Source organism: Lacerta agilis, chromosome 11 (assembly GCF_009819535.1).
Source record: "Lacerta agilis isolate rLacAgi1 chromosome 11, rLacAgi1.pri, whole genome shotgun sequence".
NCBI classification, from domain to species: Eukaryota; Metazoa; Chordata; class Lepidosauria; order Squamata; family Lacertidae; genus Lacerta; species Lacerta agilis.
The window spans coordinates 10,022,515-10,046,215 of NC_046322.1; the positions used below are offsets into that span (position 1 = coordinate 10,022,515).

General features: G+C 42.1%; 1 protein-coding gene across 3 annotated transcripts in view; it reads right to left on the reverse strand.

Annotated features, from left to right (window-relative positions):
• Positions 1–739: 739 nt before the first annotated feature.
• The window catches only part of DYM (dymeclin), a 143,863-nt gene continuing 120,901 nt past the window's right edge, over positions 740–23,701 (reverse strand). For 2 of the 3 annotated variants that reach the window (XM_033164520.1, XM_033164518.1), the window contains one exon: positions 740–3,188. In XM_033164520.1, coding sequence (XP_033020411.1) covers positions 3,039–3,188 — 150 coding nt within the window. In that variant the 3' untranslated portion in view covers positions 740–3,038. Of the gene's footprint in view, positions 3,189–9,189; positions 9,335–23,701 lie in introns of those variants that run through there. The other variant, XM_033164519.1, reaches the window with a different exon arrangement.

The window sequence follows — 23,701 nt, forward strand, 5'->3', positions numbered from 1 at the left end:
ATGTCTTGGCAATAGGTGAAAATAGGATTCCTGAACCTTGAGTAGGTAGGCCAGCCTTCCTCAACCTTGGGTCCCCAGTTATTGTTGGACTACAACACCCATCATTCCCAGCTAGCAGGACCAACTGAAAAGCGAGAGGGGAGAAGCTGGTGGCCACACTCCATAAAATCACAGAGTTGGGAAATCCTTTGCTCAGTGAAAGAAACCCTCTGCTTGAAGATTTTTCTATCTACTAAGCTGCTTTCTGAGCAAAAGCAGAATATAGAAACAGGTCATTTGCACCCTTGGCTCCATTGCTGTGAAATTCCCGCTCTCCTCCCTGGGAAGCCTCCCTGGGCCCATCATTGTATGCATTTCATTACCAGGTAAATTATATACTGTTTTTGGAAGGCCTTTCAGGGATGTCGATTGCCGAGCATTTATTTATTTGCTGCTGTGACAGGAAGAGCTCAATTTTTTCTGCTGAGGCTGATTTATCATTGCTAGTGTACTGTTGCTATTACATTGTTTCCAGATTTTATCTGATGCTTTGATGCTGTTTGGATTGTTTTAATATTTTGTTGTTGCTCTTCTCTGCTTTGGATAATTTGTAGAAGGAGGTTACACATTACATATATAGCCATTTTCTGGCATTGAACAGGAGCCCTGATTTTGAAATATGATTTCGCTAGCGTCTGCCAAAGTGATAAATATTACAGGGGAAAGGGAAGGACTACAGAAAACGCAAAACACTGCAATGCATGGTGCTTTTCCATCCTTTTTATTACTACATGGTAACTTTTCCACACAAAGTACTGAAAAGGATTTCCAAAGATGGTAGTTTATAGATCTGGAGGACACAAAGGAGTATTGATGGATGTACCAGACTGCAGTCTCCAGGACATCAATAGACCTTCATAGTGCCTAAAAGAGTCAACCACACAAGGATTAAGTTCAGTATAAAACCATCTCCTGTCTTGGGCCTATTCTGCTGTTTCAGCAATGAATCATAGCTCCTCCAGTTCTAGGCTTGCTGACCCATATTTAAAATCTGAAAAGAAAGCTCAAGAGTAAAAATGCTTCTTGTCTTGTGACATTCAGCAGCTCAGTGTCATCAGGATGGGACAGCCTGAACTGCAATAACTTGCTTTCTTGGCCCTTGCGGACAACACAAAGGAAACCCTTGTAATTTGGTTATATGATTGATTCCCTCCCAAACTGAAGACCTAGGCAGCCAGCAGGTCCTGCTCGGGATGTAATGGCGAGGATTTCCTGACTACTTTCAAAAAGCGACGAAGCCAGAAAAATTAAGAGCGTTCAACGACTTTCAGCATTAGATTTCTCACTATAGTTTAATCCAGCTGTTCCAGGCAATCCTCAGAATTTGTTAACTTAGAAGAACACTTTTAAAACATTGACTTTTCCCAAGATGCGCAGTCGTGCAGTCAACAGTCCTTTATTTAAAGGTTGCAAAAAACATTACAAAGAATTCACCTTCCTTTAACTAAGATTTCAAAAACAAAGCAAGCCCAAGCATAGCATCAAATCCTATTTACTCCTATTTTAGTCACCTTCCAATTTTCTTCATGTTACACTGAAAACGTGGATAATTCAGTCTTCATATTGCCTCTTCCCCAAATCTGTGTGTGTGCAAAGTCCTATGAACTCATATGCTACGCATGTCTCTCTACATCTGCAATTTTAAATAAATATGACAAGGATTTTAAGTTCCATTTGTGCAGAATGCCATACAGGACCTTGCTTAAGGTGGAAGGACACACGATTCTAACATTTGTCAGGAGGTTTTTTTCTTTTTTTTTAAAGAGCAAAACATTCCACATAAAAAAGAAGTGTGTCACCATCTCCCTCCAATACATAATAAAGTGTGCCACATTTACCATGCTGGGCAAGGTAATATACTAATGTATGTCATCAGTTCCTTTTTCTCTGAAGCCTGGCATGCCATTCTGTGCATTTGAAGGTAATCACCACAAGCCCACATTCCATGTGAAAAGTTTACATTAAACATTTCCCTCTATTCTCCCCCATTTGCTGGCAAACACAGTATTTGCCACTTCCCTTTAAACCAGGGATAATGAAAAAGTATACAGTATTATAAGACATTCTTTTTAAACATTCAGAGATGTATGCATAACTGCATTATCTCTGGCAAAAACCTGGAAGTACAGTAGGCACACCTCTGTTCTGCTGAATTTTGATCACTTTCCTGCACCCTTCCAAGGAGTCCATGCAAATGTGTGAAATACAACACCAAAACTCCGGAAATGAATGGGCATGATCCAGTGGGAGAATCACCTGCACAACCCTTATTGAGATGGATCCTTTTTTAAAATTTATTTTTTTGCAGACAGCGCTCCTTGTGGGCTGCTCTTAATTCTGTTAAACTTTCATTAAGTATTAGTAGCCAGAAAGACAACTTTTAGTGCCTTGTCAAAATCACGTTGAAAATCCTCCCTCATTGTAGGGGTTAACCTTATCAAAATCAAGGATTTATCCTTCCTGCCTCAATATGAAATAGCATTAATGCTGTAATATTTTTAAATTGCATCAGTCAGACGTTTCAGTTCTATACAACATTAAAGGGGGGGGGGGAGATTGTTCTGATGATCAAATGAGAAGCCCATAGCAACAACAAAAAGGTAATAACAATAAAAAGTGAAGCACAACCAGAAAGCTTGAAGGAAACCAGCTTGCAAATGCTGACTTCTAAAATCAAAATACTCCCCCCCCCCACTTTCCCATTTTACATTTTTGTTCTAAGTTTTTAAAAAGCTGCTCACTGTTAACATCTTACTTTATCAACCCCCAAGCTCAGAGCCGCTGGAAAAAAAATCTCTTGAGTTGTTTTTTTGTTTTGTTTTTTTACAAATATATAAATAAAAGCATACAATCTTGTGAGAGTTCCCCTATTATTCTGGCTCCTAATATGCCCCCTGAAAATGGCAGTGGGGCTGTACATTAGTAACAAACTTCCTGTTTCATAGGTTGAAGGGATGCATTCTGGGAGGGGGTGGGTGGGTCATGTGTATGCCTCCCCTTCAGCCAGAATCCATAGTAAAGAGCTGGATGTCTTGTGGGCTCCAGTAAAGTGCCACAGCCGAATTGTACACGAGGGACCAGACGTAAGGGATGAAGAACTCCTCAGGTTGCTCCTCTTCCACGTATTTAAACTTCAGCTCTGGAAATTTCTGGAAAGGAAAGGACAAGCAGAGAATGAATGAATGAATGCATGAAAGCCTGAGGGAGACCGAGAAGTCGAATCGTTTCTTGGTGAATGCAACACGCGAGAAAGGAATTGATTCTTCAGGCCTAAAAGGAGCAAGCCGAGGAAGTCGGCAAGCTATTTGCTTTCTTGGAACACAGATCGGCTGCTCAATTCCAAGGTTCGTATGTTTTGTATCTACCCAATGTTCAGAATGCACATTCCAGTGGGAGAATGGCAATTATGCTGCCCTTTGTTCCTCGTAATACTTTCCCATAAAAGTTTATGGGGGGAGGTGGGAGGAGGCTGGCCTTGGGTCTTCTGCGTTGCTTCCGTTCTGCCCAGCCAGCATCTTTCCCTCCCTCTTGTCCTGTAAGTGTTGTCCAAAATGTATCAGTTGCAGAAGCACTCAATACTGCTGCTCGTATTAGCCTTTCGGAAAAAATGCATCAAGAATCTTCCTGCTGTGCTGCTCGCTGGACCTGGGAACAGCAGCCACTTTTTATGGTCCCCCCTTGGTATTTATTCTGTAGATACAGCCAAAACCAGGCTTCCTCAACCTGGTGCCCTCCAGATGTCTGAACTACAAATCCCATCACTCCTGGCCAAAGACATGATAAGTATGAAGTGGAAGCAGTCTGCTTTCTGGCATCCCTGGGAAGAGCCATGCAAGAGCCACACATGTTATTTCATGTTGGGATGCCCTTAAAGGGGAAAAACAAAAATTAATGAACTCCCCCTCCCTTTCCTTTCCTTTAAAAAAAACAAAAAACTGACTTCTAAATACTGCCTGTGTCAAGGGCTTGGCGGGAGTTCAGACAAAAGCCACATTTCAGCCATCAGTTCGAGTGAAGATAAAACATATCCCACTTCGTTATTTATAATGATGTGGGCAAGGCTAAGTACAAACTGCCGCACTGTGACAGAAGCAGAGTGAGGCTGGCAAATAATGGGCAGTAAGAGAAGGCAAAGCCCCAGTGGAGAGAGTCAGGACTTGGTGCTCCTAGGGGCTGGATCCCATATTACGGAGCAGTCTGAGGCCAGCCGCTTCCTCTCACAAGTCCTCCAATTTATTGTGCTTCAATGAATTAGTTTTTATTGTTATTGCGAACTGACGAGATGTTCTTTCTTTATGAAGGGTGGTACTGAATTTTTTAAAAAATAATTAAATGTGGCCAGAGAATCCTATCTCCACCTCGTGCCTTCTTCTGCAGCTGCTGTGAGGGTGGGTGACACAGCGCTTGACAGATAAAAGCCTGCCATGCTGTGCCAGAGTTGCTTTTGAGTAAACATGCACAGGGGCCAGGATGTAAAAGTCAAGACCCAAAGACCAGCATGCAATCTGGAACTGCTGACTATATAAAATAGGCAATCTATGGTCACAGTTGAACACTTCTAAGTTCCATAAATTCCAATGGGAAAGATTTAGTCATATGCTGGATCGTTCCCTAAATAATGAAGCAAAATAATAAAAATGTCTTCCTGTCAGATGAATACACATGAATACACTGTGGACAAATGGTGTGTGCACATGTGTGTTTGTGTCATGACTAAATTAAGTCCCATTGGTTTCAACAGTCTAGTTATGACAAAATCTGGATCTAACTCATAGATGACCTTCTGAGCAGGCTATCCGTTCTGATCCGCAAGAGGCCACCTTATATATTTCCTGGCAATTATCCTCTTTGTATTGATCAAGCCAAGTGCTGGCAGGTGCCAGTGTTGGCATCTTGAGAGACAATGGAAGAGGGCACCAGCAGGGGTAAAGTCAAACTGTTGGTGAGTTTCAGTGCCTGCTGTGGCTCTAAGAGATCAATACAGGGGCTCTCCCAGCAAGAAAGGTAACCCATAGTACTCATATCATACTTAACACCAATAAGGTTGAGCTTATAACTTGTAACTGCTGCTTCCTGCGATGTTTTTGTAGCATTAGCAGCACCCAAGTGACCTCTCCAGGACACAAGCCTGGGCAGGATATGTGGAAGTCCTGGGCTGGCCAGGCAATTCAGTTTCACTATCACATGAACTAACCCTGGAGGGAAAGCCCTCTTCTTGTGCTGCCTTCTCTCCAAAATGAAACTGCTCAGTCCAGTCTAAGCCTGCTCACCCCATGCCCTTGTAATGCTACCATTATTTGCCTAAACAACCACAAGAAGTCCTGTCCTCCCTTCCCGAGAAAAGCTGAGTCTGAGCTGGTGGCTGGAACAGGACTATGTAGCTAGACGGGTCCAAAGTTTACCAGACTGTCTGAGCCATCGAGTCTGCGATGGAATGCAAAACCACAGGAAGTCCCCATGAACAGATGCAAGAGCCGCAGTTTCACTGCTACTTTAGTGCATAACCACACCCCCATAGGCACCCAAAAGATCATGCAGGAGAAGATAATAACCCTTCGCTGCAGAGGGTTTAATGCTACTCAGAATCAGAAGGCCACTGCAGTACATTAAAGATCAGCTTACAGCCTCCACCAAGGACCTCCTGCACTTTGCAGTGTCGTCCTGCTTACCAGTATTTATATATTTAAAATATTTCTCTGCCATCCTTCCACCATTCAGCTTTCAAGACAGCTAGTGTAGAAATGCAGTTCAGCGGGAGAACATACAAAACAGATCAGAACAAAAACTAGATTGAAGTTAATTTTTAAAAAACTTCTCTAGATTAAAAGAGAAGCTCATTTAAATAAATAAATATATCTAACCTGATGCTGAAAAGAAAAGGAATGAAAGAAAAGAGGAGTAGGTCAACATCTCTGGGGAGAGCACAGCACAACTTGGGAGCCATGGCTATATATAACCCCAAAAGGTGGGAGCACCAGAGCAGGGTTTCAGATGACCACCTTAGCCAATGGGAGATAGATATGGGAGAAAGTGGTTTTCATGTAGCCTGGCCCTAGGCTGTTCAAGACCTTATAGGTCAACACCATCTCTTCAAATTGTGTCTGAAAACCAATTGGAAGCCACTGGAGATTTTTGAGCAATGGAGTGATATGTTCCTAGCACAAATGATCTCTCCCAACAGTTTTACACGAAGAGTTAAAATAGCATAGAAGTCAGAATAGAAGACTGTGACACCACACATCTTATATATCATGAAATGGAGTTGGTCCCCTAGCACTGCCTTCTGAAATCTACTTGAAAGGCAGTGATGAAAGGACCTTGCTCAGTACCATGAATAAGGTCACTGTACCCATTACAGGTGGGGAAATAGATCTGGCCATGGCTGTAAGTCTAACGGGGGCTTAAAAATGTGAGGCCAACATCTAAAAACAGAAGAAAGTGCTAATGAATTTGTGAGGGACAGCAGGAACATGCTCCCTCACCATGCTTCTCATGTGCCAATGTGCCTGTATGCTTGATGTTAGTGAGGAACACATGAAGGGTAGTTGGATCGTGTTTATCCCCATGAGGGATAAAGTGGTCATAAAAGCTGATGCATCTTGTAGCTTTTTTGATATTTGCACTTAAAAATGTATACTTTGAACATGACATACTTGGGTGTACAAACCCATGTGTGTTGTACTATTGGCTAAAGCTCCCTACTGAGCTTTGCACTTAGTGGAAAACACGTTACTGGGGATCACAAAGTGGAGAGGTTTGCTGTGCTCATATCCTGCTTGTGGGCTTCCCTGGTGCACTTGGTTGGTCACAGTGGTAGCAGAATGCTGACTAGGTAGGCCTTTGGTATGCCTATGAGTTTATTACTGATCCTTATGTGGAATGGTCCAAGATACCATGCTTTACAGCTGGTCTTTGATTTCCACTGTCCCGCTTTCTTTCAACTCTGAACAGTTAAGGCATCGCAGTGCATCTCAGTACAACATACAAGATGTGTTCACTGCTTTCAAGAAGCTTATGCCCTCCTCTGCTACCATACAACAGACAAATATTTCATGCTTTTATAAGGAGAAAGTTTAAGCGCCCTGGAAAAACCTGTAATATTTTATTTACTTTAAATGGTTTCAATTTGTGCAAAACTTACTGAAAGCAATAAACTCAAACTTTTGCAAACAGCAAGCTGTTCCTTTGAAGGCTTATTCTCTTGCTCAGGCTGCCTGCAGTGGTGCTTGCCATTGTGTTTTCTAGAGTATTAGGCAAGTTGGAGATCTCCCTAAGTCTCACAAGTACACCCCCCTTTTCAGGTTCCACTGGCACTGTTTGCATTGCTTTCCTTTTGCTGCCGACAGAAAGTCGCCTCGACCTGCATCAGCTGAAAATGGGGATGTGATTCGGTTGAAGTGTCCACATGGTATGCAGCTGCAGAGTCTGCCTGATAGTATCTTTATGCCTTTTTTTGGACTTACAGAAGAGACATCAACTGTGGAAAAACTCACAGTCAAGAGAGACAAAGCAGACCAGTGGAAATTTACAGGGCAAAGCAAGTTCTGTCCCCTTTCATCTGCAGGCATGCCTTGACTATAAAGCTCATTAGAGCTTTAATGCTAAATGAGTTTAAAGAGCCAGCCTCGTGGCCATCTCTCACATATACATGGTACTCTCTTGCATTGCTCCCTAGAAGTTGCTTATGGCTAATAATGGTGCTCAGTGTGCCAGCCTGAGCAGAAGGTAGTTTTGGCACCATATCCTAGCATGGGAAGAAGCACAGCTTAGTAACAGAGCTAATCTTTGTATGCAGACTGTTTCAGGTTCAAACTCTGATCCACTGTGCAAAACTCATGCTATGGTGGAGAAGGCTATAAAATCAAGAACTCTCAAGCTGAAATCCTATTAGCTGGATCACAGCAGCTGAGATCAATGGAACAAAAGAGATTATTTAGGTAATATGCAGTTCCCTCAATGTTCAGCAGCAACTTCATGAGAACTCCTAGGACTATATCCAAAAACCCCACATGAGAATTTGCCAATTGTGATAGTTACTGGCCTGGCTTTTGAACTCGGCACCCAGTTTCCCAGGACTACAACTAGTCTGGGAATGTAAATAAACAAGTCTTCTCCAAAGTGTGACAAGCCATCTCATGAAAGCTATATGGAGGTAGTCCAACTAAAGAAACAAATTGCAGATCTGCTGCTTATTTGTGTGGATAACAGTATCAAATCTTGTAAGAAATTTAACACCACACATCTCTCCTACAAAACGCACACACATATGGGAAAGGGTATTTCATTTATGTATCAGGTAAGGAACTGGTTTTAAGAAAATGTCCTTTACCAAACTGACTTTGTTTGGTTCTTTTAGTCTCACAGCAGAAACATCTGGAATTGGAACAGTATTTAAGACCTTACCCCATCAAACAGATCCCTGGTTAAAAATAATAATCAGTTAATTATACAAGGCCACCTTCAACTATAGTAGAGGGTATGATGATAATTTCCAAACACCAAGGTATGACTCAGTTTCTCTGCTAGTATGAGAAGCACAGGCAATTACCCATATACAGCGGCAAGGAGACTTTTGCCAACTAACCCCAAACCAGAGGAAAAACGGGACAAAGGAGGGAAGGAGACAATAGATCATTTCCACTCCCATTTAATATCAGCCAAACCCCTTTTGTATATTTTAGGAATTAATATTGGATAAGTATGTGATGCAGCTATTTATAGCAATGGACATGCTTTAGTTATATTTGTCAAGTTACAGACATGAAAGGAGTCTAGTGCTATGAACTTGCCCTCCCTTTTCACAGTGTGCCATCTAAATTATGTCTTTGGGCTGCATTTTCAAGATGGCAGAGAAGACATTAACAAGGGAGGCAGACTGCGGGTGAAAAAACACACAAGGCTTAGCTTGTTATGTCCATGTTGGTCTTATAGAACTAAAGTCAAGAGTAGTTTAAGGTGAAAGGTCACAATTGCTGCAATTCAATGGACACTTGGGAGAAGGCCCCATGGTATGCAATGGGATTTACTTCTGTTTAGCCAGGCACGGGATCAGACTGTTGATAGAAAAGGTAACACATGCTTTTTAGTGCCGTTTATTTCAATGGGAGAGTTAAAGCACATTACTTTCCTCTGTCCCACTGAAACTGATAGGAGTAAAAAGTGTTTCAGTTTGGCTGGAGCATGCTGAAATGAAATGCCTCATTCAGCTCTTCTTCAGACAAGAAATAGATGAGAATAATCATAACAGAGAATAGTGTGCTGCTTGTTTCATCTCTGAAGGACAACAAAAAATGATCTGTAAAAAAAGTCACTCTTAAATCTGCTCAAACTCATATGTACATAAAACAATTCCATTTACTAGATCAGCTAAAGAGCAAACAAACTTTAAAAATGCACAAAATTCTGCAGGATGCGGACTGGGAAGACATACAAGGCAGTCCAATAACAGGGATCACCTTTGCTACTCTGCGTGCCCTTCATATTCTGGGACAAATATGGATAAAAGCCCTTTCTAAACAAAAGCACGGAAAGTAGAATTACGTGCTTATGTAACAGAGACTAAAGTGTACACAATCTGGGAAATGGAGAAAGAGGTGTTAACTCCGTACAATATTCATTTGGGTCCATGGGGGTAACTCCCTGAAATAAATAGGTGCTTTGTCTTTTTATGTAGGGAATTACGTGGGCATGAGGAATGATTTCATAATGGGATTAGACAGACAAGGGAGGGTTATGCACTACGTGACAGAAATGGTTGACGAGGAAACTGTTTCAAGGCAGACATATTGGGAAACAATTGAGGAAAATGACAAGATCCCTCTAAACAAGCAAGCAATAAACTACTGACTAAAAAACAACAACCATAAAACGGTTCTACTTCCTGACCTTGCTAAAGCATTTGTGACCCCATTTAAGCATACAAAGTGATTGACTGCTCAGACAGATAAGTAAAATCCCTTTGTATGTTTCTGAGTTTGGGGAATTAAAAACTGAAAAACAGAATAATCCCCAGACCTGCATTAACACAGTCATTGCATATTGTCATCTTGCCCTGCCATACAAAAGATGAGCCTATTAGGGACAACCCTTACTGACACGAAATGGACATCAATTGCTTCCTAGTGAGGGATTTGAAGGGGACACATATCAGCTGGAGGCTATTTTTGGACATGCCATGAAAGCATTGCATGAGCTTTAGAGCTAAAACGTCTTCTTATTTCATTTAAATATGAAAAACTTTACAAGGTAGATGATGATTAGTGCCTTAACCTGCACATTAAGCACCTGAAGTGCCAAAGAGAGCAATGGCAAAGCAAATGCTCTGCCTGCACCAAGTCCCAGTTTCAATCACTGGTGTCTCTTAAGTTTAAAGGACCACAGGGAGCAGAGGAGGAAAAGACCTGTGCCCGAGACCCTAGAGAACCTCCCTCCCTATCAGAGTCGACAGCACTAAACTAGATGAACCAACAGTCGTATGCTCATAGAATCACAGAATTATAGAATTGGAAGGTACCCCCAAGGGTCATATAATCCAACTCCCTGCAGTCATAACCAAAACATCCCTGACGGATGCTCATCCAAAGTAGACACCAAGGTCTGTACTTTCCCAGAAATACCACATGCTATAAACTTGAGCACAAATATTTTGCCCAAAATGGCACCAAAAAGCCAGCACATTTTGCTTGCTCAAGTGACAGTACAGTTAACCCTTCACAAGCCCCATGAAAACCAAGCATGGGCATTTTTGCCTCCTGCCTTTCCTTGCTGCCCTTTGCAAACAAAGTTCTGTGACAATGTGCTGACTTTCTCCCATAGAACTATTACTAAGTAAAATTCCTAACAATTTTGTTGAGACTTCACTGTTTGTAAACTTGGCTGGTGACCCCTTTGTCAGCCCAATCCACTGGCTTCTGTGCACACATGAAGTTCCACCAAGAACTGTATATGAAACAGTCCTTGGTACTGGAGGATGGAATAGTCCTGGGATGCATGGAGTTCCATCCATGGTACTTGAATACATACAGTTATAGATTGCTGTATGTTGTATGAAAATTATTATTTCAGAATTTGAATTCAACCCAATGACCACCTCTCTATAAACCTCTCAACTCAATACCTAAAATAACTTAATTAAAAAAACCCAGGAATATTTACAATAATATTTACATTACCAAATAAAGTTATTTTAGGTTCTGGAGACATGTCTGGCATTAAATACTATTGATCAACTGTTTTAAAATAGTTTTCCCTTTTTGGGATATTATTAAATATCCACATTAATTCATTTTCTGTTATGTAACAGTTTAAATTTCTCTTCCATTTGTTTTAAAAGAAAAAGGAAGTTGCTCATGATTTAGCAAGAAAATATAATTTTACTTGTAAGGTAAAAAGTAGAGGACCCTATAATCCAACTATAAACATTTGATTCTTTGCATAGATAGGAATATTTAACTTTTAAGTTGCATATGTCTCACCTAATATACTGAAAAATAAATGGTTAAAAAACTTCCACTTTAACTACCAAGTCATCATAGGGAATTTCATAGTTATCAGTCATGAAACTGTTTTGTATCCAAATGAAAAGATTCCATAGGTTCTATTTTTCACCACTGCTTATTTGTTCATTATAAAATATTAGTGTTAAAAGGGGTTAAGCCTAGGCTAAAAAATGATTCATGGTGTTTACAGAGCAAAATGTTTCAATATTGTTACATAGCTCATCTCTGGTGGCAGAGTAAATCAAGTACCAGGTATCTCATTCCAACGTATTCTTGTCCCACCATAGCAATCTTAATGATTTACAGCAATCAAAAAGAGAAACCAATTTCACTGCATAATAATACGGGGACTAAGGATATGTCTGTATTACATACTGAAACCAGTTTTTAAATTGATTGGTAAACTGTTTAGATGATTTCCTCTGGGAGAACCTTTACTGTTGTAGTCTTGTGAGGATTCTAAAAATGCTCACCCAGATCTCTAGCTTTGTCTGCAGCAATAATGCTAAGATGCCTTATTTGAAAATCATGGTTTTTAAATAGGCTTAAAGCCAGTTACAACTAGTAGTGTAGACCCAGCTAACTATAGAAGTAAGAGGAGGCCACTTTGTAATCTACTTGAAACCTTCAGACATAAATTGAACAATGCATACATAAAATGACAACATGTTGCACTGGGATTCAAGCTTTAAAACATTTTTAACATCAGAAAGTTCCTGATTGGATTTAGGAATTGTGTAAACAGATATTTAAGAAGCTGCTATCGAAGATCCACAGCATATTGAAGTCAAGCAGTGTTAGAAACACAGATATACAAGCCAGTTGCCAACCTTAAACCTGGGTTATGGGCGCAACAATGGAACGTCTAGGCACTCTTTTTTATAACAAGAATCCAGTTTTAATCTGAAATCTTAGGCTCAGTACTGCGCCCAGAGCTCAGAAACTGCTCGCGCTATAATGAAATTCCCTGTCGCAACTTGCACCTTGATCGATGGGAGTTTCGAACACTGAGGTGAAGGTATGCAAAATGGAAGTTGGTCCTGGTTAACACACACTCCTTCCCCACTCCCACTGCAATCTCCTTTCGGATTCTCTGCCTCAAGAACCAGAAGATTTATGACAATTCCCATGTTGCAGCGGAAATGGGGAAAGATGTGGTGGTGGTGTTCATTCTTATTTGTCCCCACCATTCTCTGAGTTGCACAGTATGAACCAGCGCTTGGCTTCAGCGTAGCCAGGGATGGTTCCAGTTTTACCACATTTAAACTGCAGAAATTAAGCAGACGGGACTCCTAAAAGGTGAAAAACCCCTTCCTTGTTTAAAAATAGACTTCTGCGTTTTTGGTTTCACAAAAATCCTTTTCATGCGGAGAGTGGCAAAAGGAATGGCAGCATGAGTCAGCCTGTATGCTTTTCTAAAGAAGAGGCTCCAGACATGCTTTCACCAAGAACTGGTGCAAAGCAATGATATCATTGCAAAAAGGCCTAAGTAGCCAGAAAGGACAAGCTGTGGGCAAGTGGGGGTAAAGGTCACACCCAGCACACCAATGCCCATTACCACATCTGGTCTGTTTCAGGAGCTGGAAGGCAATGGGGCCTCTCCCCCCCCCCCCCGCTCCATCTGCCCAGCCACCTCCAGAGCAAAATCCCCAAAACTCTTTCCCAAACCCATCCCTCCCAGCAGACTGGTGCCTAATGGAAACAGAACTCCATGGAACCCGCTTTAAAGTTTTTTTCCCCCCTGCACATAGATGCAGCTAAAACTGTTCATCAACCCTTGTCCTGGTGCCTGAAGGCATGTAACACCCCCTCTCTTTTTTTGCTTATGGAAATGGGGATAGCGTAGCTTTGGCAAAACAAGTGTCCAGCAGTGGCAATAAGTTTCTTAATAAAGTTCTTTATTTTGTACGTTTTAGTCTGAGAAAGCCAGACCTGTAAATATTACAAAATGATAACCATCACTTAAGAACAAGAGACAGACTTACTGTCACCAGCTGTTAACTTTCTGATCAGGGCAGCCTAGGAAGTGGGTCCTTATCTGTCTTAGTTCAGGACATGCTGACTAACACCCCTATTGAGGCAGCAGACCTTTGGCTCCACAATCTTTGTGTATTGGAAAATGTATGTGGCTGCCTGACAATACTCCCTTCTTAAGTAACTGAAGGTCTCAGAAGTGTTCAGAGAACTGTAGTCTGGGTGGAGAAGGCCAGACACTGAAACGGGAGAAAAATCAATTTCATATTCCTGTTCACAGAAATGAAGATGTATTGCAACAGCAAAGTCTCTGAAAGTTCAACTGTTCCAGGACAGAAAAAGGAAGAAAGAAAAGTGGAGACAGGCGAATAGTGATGGAGTAAGAACATGCATCACACCCTGGGTGGAACGGGTTTAGTTATTTGCTTAAAGATGACTGCATCTTTCCAGAGCCACAGTGTGGAGAGTCATGGGATGCTAACAAGGTTGCTTACGGGTGACTTGCTCTACCTCTGTATCTCCCCATCGCAGCCTACAGAAAGCCCAGATAAGGGAAGCTCAGCTGCCTTTAGCAACTCCATTATATCTTTCTATGGCTTTCTGGCACGGCTGATCAGCAGTGCTGGATCACAACTGAATAACTTGAGTGGCATTCATAGCTTGAGTGCCTCTGCTCATTCCTATGGCTACTGGGAGTTTGCAGCCAAAGATGTAGCTAATTAAAATCAGTATGTGAAGTTCAGCCCTTCAAACTGGTCCCCCCCCCCCATATCTGCACCTTAAGAGTTGCCAGGTCAGAGCAGTACAGTGAATGCAGTATTCCCCCATCAGAGTCCATACTTCTGGCCTAGCAGCACTATGTCATAGCTGTCAACTTTTCCCTTTTTAAAAAAAGGGAAATTCCCTTATTCCCTGGGCTCTCACTTGTGGGGTGCCTCAGGGTTCCTTCCTCTCCCCCAAGCTTTTTAATATCTATATGAAGCTGTTGGGAGAGATAATCAGGGGGTTTGGGCTGGGTGTTCATCAGTATGCAGATGACACCCAGCTCTACCTCTCGTTTAAATCAGAACCAGTGAAGGCGGTGAAGGTCTTGTGTGAGTGCCCGGAGGCAGTTGGAGGATGGATGGCGGCTAACAGATTGAGGTTGAATCCTGACAAGATAGAAGTACTGTTTCGGGGGGACAGGGATTGGGCGGGTGTGGGGGACTCCCTGGTCATGAATGGGATAACTGTGCCCTGAAGGACCAGGTGCGCAGCCTGGGAGTCATTTTGGACTCACAGCTGTCCATGGAAGCGCAGGTTAATTCTGTGTCCAGAGCGACTGTTTACCAGCTCCATCTGGTACGCAGGCTGAGACCCTACCTGCCCGCGGACTGTCTTGCCAGAGTGGTGCATGCTCTGGTTATCTCCCGCTTGGACTACTGCAATGCGCTCTACGTGGGGCTACCTTTGAAGGTGACCCAGAAACTACAACTAATCCAGAATGCGGCAGCTAGACTGGTGACTGGGAGTGGCCGCCGGGACCACATAACACCGGTCCTGAGAGACCTACATTGGCTCCCAGTACGTTTCTGAGCACAATTCAAAGTGTTGGTGTTGACCTTTAAAGCCCTAAACGGCCTCAGTCCTGTATACCTGAAGGAGCGTCTCCACCCCCATCGTTCAGCCCCGACACTGAGATCCAGCGCCGAGGGCCTTCTGGCGGTTCCCTCATCGCGAGAGGTGAGGTTACAGGGAACCAGACAGAGGACCTTTTCGGTAGTGGCACCCACCCTGTGGAACACCCATCAATCAGATGTCAAGGAAATAAGCAGCTATCCTATTTTTAAGAGACATCTGAAGGCAGCCCTGTTTAGGGATGTTTTTAATATTTAATGCTGTATTGTTTTAACATTCGTTTGGGAGCTGCCCAGAGTTGCTGGGGAAGCTCAGCCAGATGGGCGGGGTACAAATAAATTATTATTATTATTATTATTATTATTATTATTATTATTATTATTATTCTGAATAGAATTCCTCGCAAGAAAAGGGAAAGGTTGACAGCTATGCACTATGTCCCTGTGGCACCCTGCCCTACAACCTTCAGGTTCCCAACCCTCCCTTGTCTGCTCATTTCCATCACACCACTTGTGTACAGCCATTTGTGTGAAGTTTTGCCCTCATCAGAGGCTCTTCAGTTCTACTTCATGACTCCACCATGCATTTGTTTCATTCAGACCTTGCTTTCCCTTTTATTTAGCTCCAATGGGAACCATTGCTGCCCCCTGTGAGAACAGGATGCTGGACAAGATGTGCCTTTTGTCTGATGCAGCAGGGCTCTTCTCTACCCGATATCTTGATCACAACACCTCAATTCCATACCTCCCGTCTCCTGTAAGCCTCATTCTTCTATCTTTCCTCCAGGCACCTCAGTTTTAGTAGGCAGTCTGCTCCCTTTCTGCTTCTATGACTCCTTGGCCCTTGGCTTGCCAGGACATTTGCCCAGTCTTCAATTTCTCTCTGTGTGGTCTTAGTCTGAGCCAAACTGACAATGTTCTCTCCCCTTTCAAAAGCTGGGCTGCAATATTGCTTAGCTCCCTGAGCAATTGAACATCTCATGCCAACTCACAAGCGCAATCAATTGGCACCAGATGTGCCACCACAAGAACAATATCAATTATTATTGCATTTGTATCCTGACCTTACTCCAAAGAGCTCAGAGCGACACACATGGGTTTCTGTGATGTTATATCCTCACATACACAAAGTGGTGTGCTGAGCAGATGGAAAATACAAGACGACAAGCAACTTTAAACCATGATTTCCCTACTGCATTTCTGGAAGTTCAAATCATGATGCAAGTGCTTAACTATGGTTAATACAAATAAAGGTTTGCTATGGTGTCTAAATTGAGCCCAAGTCTGATATTTGATTCACCGCACTAGGGTTTCCCAAACTTGGGTCTCCGGCTGTTGTTGGACTACAGTTCACATCATCTCTGACTGCTGGACCTGCTAGCTAGGGATGATGGGAGTTGTAGTCCAACAACAGCCAGAGACCCAAGTTTGGGAAACCCGGCACTACACCAATCTGGCTTTCTTCCTAGGAAAGGGAAGACTGATTCTTGCTTATATCTTCCTGGGATCAGCTCTGAGGAAATGCACAGCTTTTTCTTGGTACTTCAGACCTTGATCAGTGTGCATTTGAGGCTGCTACAAAAGATTATGGGAATGTTTGGATTATGCTGCTATGAAGTAGACCAGTGACAAATAACTTTCTATTAAGTTTCTGTATGACCCAGGTCCTGCAGCCTCTGAGATGACTCAGTGTCTGGCCATGAAAAGGGACTCGATGTGGGCAAGCCTAAACGAAACTGAATGCCAACAAGACTGAAGTAATGATGAGCTCTCTGTATGTTTTGCTCTCCCTTTCCAAGCAGTGAAAAGATCATGATAAGTTCATGGTCAGTTGTTTTTGGAAAACGATGCACTGGGGTTTTCTTTGCCATCTGAAGACAGTTTGGAAACTTCAGCTGGTGCAGATTTCAGTGGCTGGGGTGCTCACCAGGGCAAGATGGTTTGAGCATGTAAGCCAACCCTGGCCTGGCTACACTGGTTGCCAATTAATTTCTGGGCCCAACTCAAAGTGCTGGTTTTGACCTATAAAGCCTTAAACAACAGAGGACCACATTACCACTCCCCATATGAACCAACCTGGACCCTGCAATCAACATCTGAGGCCCTTCTTGTGTGCCTCCTCTGCAAGAGGCCTGAAGGGTGGCAACACAAGTATGGGCCTTTTCTGTGGTGGCTCCCCACTTGTGGAATGCTTTCCCCGGGAAGACTTGCTTGATGCTTTTCTTACATATTTTTAGATGCCTAGAAAAGCATACTTCTTCTCCCTGGCCTGTGGGGGTTTGTGTGGGGGGGGGGGTGTTACTGTTTTTGTTAGTTACTATGGTATGTGTTTTTGTGTTTTTATATTGTAAACCACCCTGTGATCCTCAGATGAAGGGCATTGTAAAAATTTAAAAGACAAACAAACAAACAAACACCCACACTCACACACCTTTTTACAAATCAGGCAGGTTGGGAAAGAAGAATAGGGATGCAACAGTGAGGCCATGCAAGTCTTAAATCAGAATCAAGGATAGGTCTCCAGATTTCAACTAACTCTGAGAACATCAGATTACTTTTGCTGTATGCTATTAGCTTCTAGCATTCATCACAGGCAATATCACTCCTTTCTCAGCTACAAACTGTGAGTATGATTTTCAGGACAATGACATGCATCCCAAGTGGCTGAACAGATGTTACAAGTTGCAAATTTGCTAGCCTACTGCAGAGAGGCATCACAACCAATAATGCTCACTTCCCACTGGCTATTCAGAGTTGTAAGCATGGCAGTCATTGTTCTTACAAGTCAAGATGGTGGTATAAACAGCTGAATAATTAGACAATGAGTATTGCATGCCATGGTCCGAGGAAGAGAGTTCCAGGCAATGCAAATCAATTCTCTGAAGCAGGGAAAGCCTACCGGTAGTTACAACAGACCATGTGGAGCAGTCTTTCAACTGAGCTGTATTCAGCAAATCACTTCACTAGGTTCCATTTCTGTCTTATTTGCTGTTACCCAAGACTGAAAGGTCTACTGTAGACCTTGCCAGCACAACACTCTCGATATCTTGCTGGTTTAGTGATTTGCTTGCCTTGCTGGTTCACCAGACTGCTTGTCTACCTGTTGGCCCAATAACCTCGGATTCCCTCCTGCTTTGACATGCCTTGCCCAATCTGCAGGACCCAGCCCTACAAGGATTACACTCACTTTGACCCCATAAGGAACTTTACAAGGACTGTCACCCAATTGGAGAAGTCTTAACTGAATAATTGATTAATCAGTCAAATCTGCCTATGAATAAAAATAGGTGAAGAAAAAAAAGGCATTCGTTATTTGTTTTTAGATGATGCCAGCATGTGTCACAGCAGCCACCATCTCAAAAGGGGAATCTAGGAGTAGAGAGAAGGGAGAAAGTCAGCACCTGCCTTCTTTTGTAAGTGGCTTGTCTGAAAAATAACTAAAAACTGCTGCCTGATTACCGGTAATTTGGGGAAACATTTTAAGTCATTAAACCACTGATTGGGACTCCACAAATCCAAGGCAGGACACTTGGCATTACACAGAGTCCTCACTCAAGATCCCCATGAAAAGTGTCTGAGAGAAGGTTGCACTGAGATTTGGGGCAGGCAGGAGAACTAGGATACAACTGTATTCTTTCTGCCTGTTTCATAGGCCATCATAACGAGACACTCCACACTTCTCCCCAAGTCCCTTGGCATGAACAAATGTCTACGTCCGGAGGTACGGTCATGTCAGAAGAAAGCACAACTAATGGCTAGTACTGAAGCAAATTAAAATCTGTGGCTCTCCAGATCTAAACCTTTGTGCAATTGACCCCCATTCCTGATTGCGTTTCTTAAGAAAGAAAATTTCCCACTGAATTCTGCCTTCGTTAAAAAATACAAAGGGAGGGGTTATTGTGATATATGACAAGACCTATGGGCCATATCACCTGCAGCTTTGCAATTATTTAGGGGGAAACCTCAGTCTTTGATGGCCGAGGATGTCTCCCTACCTTAAAGACACTTAAAAGCGCTGAAAAGAAAAAGTCATGTGCCTCTACTTCCTTTGCCCTGGTGTGCTCAAGGGTGGATGTTCTACCTCAATCAAGTCTGGCCACTCTGGAATAGTTCCAATCTGTTACCAAGCCAACAATACTTTCTGATTCTCGTGTTATTAAAGGGAGGAAATACCTAAATTACCTTTGAAAAGAAACATGGTTTGAATGATCAGGTGGCGCGCGGGGGGGGGGGAACAAGTCTATTGAGTGAGAATACTTTTGTGAAACCTACAGACCCAAGTTATTATCTACACAAAACATAACACGGCATGCAGTTACCTTTAATAATTTTGAAATTGAGACACCATGTTCCAAGCCTGAACAAAATTCAATACCCTAAAACCATTCCTCATTTTGTGCATTTACCTTTCATTCCACCTGTAATTTACAGTGACATTGTTATTGCTTTTCGCCATAATTTCCCTTGAATCAAAAAGTGATCAAAGTACTTGCTTAATAAAACCCAGGGCTGGAGAACCAAGTTTTTCTAAATTGCAATAGGCTGAACTAATTTTTATAATGTGTAGAACCTAAATCCATTTGCTCAAAATTGTTGCATGTTCCCCTGTGTTCCAAAAAAGTCAGATAATGACCCTCTTGTCATTATGCAAGATTGAAAGAAGGGTTTAGTGACACTTAAAATCACCCCCCTCCTAAAAATTTGCTCGACCAATCAATGCAAGACAATGTAGAATTATTTAATACTCTGTAGAACTGCTGGAAGCGGTGATATTGGGTGTGTGTGTGCTATCATCCCTCTTATCAAAATTCTCAGAGAGAGCTTGAGAAGAATGAATTCAAGTAAGCATCTAAAAGAGGAAATGTAGTACTGTAATGGTGACTTCAACTATCCTTATACAGATTGGCTATATGTGTGTTCCAGTCATGACGAAGAGGTGAAAATTCTAGACACCCTGAATGACTGTGTCCTAGGGCAGCGCAGCTGATCTTGGAACCAACCAGAGGCACAAGGATGCTGGACTTAATTTTGAGTGGCATCTAGAACCTGGTGCAAGACGTTAAGTGAGAGCAGATACCATAGTGCTATTAAGCTAAACATACATGGATGAATCCAAATTAAAATTGAATGTGCGTTTTGTTCTTACACCTGGTAAGTTTTACTTCTAGTGCATAGAAGAGCCTGCCATTCTTCTGTAGGAGTCGTTGCTCTGGGCTTGCCTCCTGATTGGAAAAAGGAAGTCTGAGAGCAAAAACCCATGCACAAATGCAGCAGGCAGTCTCTTCTGATGGAGGACTGTTCCACTGTATTTCTGCATTTGGAGTGACTATGTAGTTTAATCACCTCAAAGCAGAGTAAAAGTCACTCACCCACAGCAGAAATACCATGGGCAACCTTGGTACTTTGCGCTCACCAAATCCCTCATGTGTGTTCAGAAGTAATTCATTTTAATATGAGGATCCACAACCACCACCACCACCACCACAACAAACATGGTCCCATGCTGGAATTATAGGATAATTTGGGTACAAAACAATGAATTTACTGGCTGACTTGGTATCTGAGCCAGAACTGCCAGGTACATAATGATGATCTTTAAAAATGGAGCTATTTACATGAAGCCTCACAAGGGTGTTGTGTGAATAAGGACAGTTAAAAGCAAAATGAACCCCAAGATTTATAGAAATTTTACAATAATAAAATCCAATTCTAACAGAAAGCAAGCTAAACTGAAACCACTTTCGGCTTGACAAAATTGAGGTATAAAGGTGGGGTTGGAAGAAGGCGGTGTGACCTTTTTGTGCTTTCGGTGAAAGCTTCTCATGTCCAGGAATTCTGCTATTATTATTTTTCCTTCAAATAAAGGGAAGAAGTTATATTAATAAGGCTTGTAATTTTGTTTTTAACAGCTGTGGCGGCTTTGAAAACATGATTTTATAGAATTCTTGACAATGTCAGTGATTAACTGTTACTGAGGAAGACCAAACCACTTATTTAGCCTTTATTTTAAATGGCTTCATCTCTGTAGGGTCTAGACAATGAGCAAGGCCACTAGTTGGCACCAGACAAGGACTGGTCTTGTGAGACTCTGTAAATCTCAGAAACTGCAAACTAGACAGCCAAACATCCCCAGCAGGTCACAGGGTAGCTGATTGCAGAAGCAAATGTTAGAAAGATGGGCTGAAGTAGACAGAGGATGAGATTCTTAAACTATCCACTGAGTCAACCCTAATAAACGAGAAAGCAACTACAACATGGCTGTAAAGTATATTGATTTTTGGATCATATCACACACCAGATGAAAACTAATTAAGGGTGGTTGGTTTTTTGTTTTGTTTTTTCAAAATCTGGGGAATTCATGTGAGCTAGGATTATGAAAATAACCCCTAATACTACTATTAGGTACATTTAGGAAGAAGCTATAAGTTGTTCCTGTAAGTAGCTGGCAAAATACACAAAATTGACAAAAAAAATATTTTTTAAAAAACAGATGGGGAGATTGGGTTAAAATGTTTGGGATTTATTAATACTGGAGAGGTTAATGCAATAAATTAGGATTCAGCATGGAAACAGGGAGAAGTCAAATAAAGACAAAACTCCAGCCCTCTCCAGGTGTTACTCACATGAAAAAAATCCACATCATATGGCAGCGGGCCCACCCATTTAGCCCTGCCCTCTAAGTTGCCCCTGTTGCCACCATCTTGTGGCAAAAGTTCTTAAGTGGGCAAGTACTTTATGCAAGGAGGCTTCTCAGACAATTAGGGGTCTAAACTGCACATTTATAAGTGTATGCTTCAAAGATCTTATGTATATGTCAGGAAGCCCCCCTCACCCAGACAGGTAGCTTTCCCAGATCCGTTGCGGTACAGGGACCCACCTCCCCCTCTCCGCAGTTCGTCATCCAACCACTCCTCCAGTGGGGAGGGGGAGATGGAAGCAGGGAGTCGGGACAGGGGCTGTGTCTGGATCACAGAGCCTCAACACCAAGCAGGAAGTGGGGAACAGGGACCTTTTCCCACGCTCCGGTCGCGAAGGGAAGAAGGATGTGGAAGGGGGAGGCGGGGGTTTAGAATCCCGCACCTTCTGTGCTGGACCAAGAACCGGAAACGGTCATTCCCGGACTCTGCTGAGGGATGAGATGGACGTTTTTATTTGAGCTCCACTGTAAATATTTGCACAATAAAGAACTTAGTTGTTAGAAGTTCGGCTTCTGGCTGATTACTCATGAGCAACCACTGACGATCTGACAGTATATATACAGGTCATGCAGCACCTATTCCAACAGTCTCATGTCCATGCTGTGCTTTAAGACAGTAAAATATGTACATCTTTTAATCCAGGCATTTTGTATTTGGAAATATAACTCTCATGAACAAATACTGCCACATTATAAATGGTGCAGATCTGCATAAAATCAGGCTGGCTGCAAATTTGTATATATGTGTGCTACAGAAGAATACCACTCTCTTTATGTATTTAGTACAATGAAACAGTTCCCAAATAGAAAATATTGTGTATGGAATTGGAGATTAATGCATAGAATTCATTACAAATGGGTTTATACTCTCTATATTCTTCACCTAGACCTTTGGCTGTCCGATACCCGATGCCCATTTAAATTTGTTGATTCCCCCCCCCTTATGTATTTTTTTAACTGTAATTTTATGTTGTGAACCACCTTGAGAGCTATGGATTAATGGCAATATGCAAATGTAATAAATAATAATCACCATCACCTCAGCTAACACCATTTTTTTTATAAAAGCAGTGATTTTTAGAAAATTCGAAATTCATATTTGTAAATCTGTTTTTTTTAATGCATTTCATAATTAATTATATCCGTTTTCACATGGATATCCTAGTGGTCATGACCAGGTCTACACCTGCTTTAGGTTAGCAGTGCTGCAGAATCAGGGGCATCCAGATCGTTTACTGGATCCCTTGTAAAACAGCATTATCAGAACAAAATAAAAAAATTCCTTCCAGTAGCACCTTAGAGACCAACTAAGTTTGTTCTTGGTATGAGCTTTCGTGTGCTGGTATCTGAAGAAGTGTGCATGCACACGAAAGCTCATACCAAGAACAAACTTAGTTGGTCTCTAAGGTGCTACTGGAAGGATTTTTTATTTTATTTTGTTTCGACTATGGCAGACCAACACGGCTACCTACCTGTAACTAGCATTATCAGGTTTAGCGTAACTGAGAATATCTTTCGGCTAAAAGCAACCACGGATCTCTTCCTCCCCCCCCCCACCACTCTCCAAATGATGAAAATGACCATGGTTACTGAATGTACACCTCCCAATAACCTGTGTCTCTATCAGAGAGACAAATACCTCTTTGAGAGACCAGGTGTCCCTGGGCATTCCAAGAACTTGTGTGCGAGCTTGTTTATATGTATATATATATCTCCCTCCACATCCTTTTGTCTCTGTGTGTCATGTCTTTTAAATTGTAAAGCTGAGGGCAGGGATTATCCTACCACTGATTTTTGTAAGCAACTTAAAGCTTTTTGGGCTGAAGAGTGAGGTAAAAATAATTAAATCAATCACACAGCTACAACAAATTGCCTCG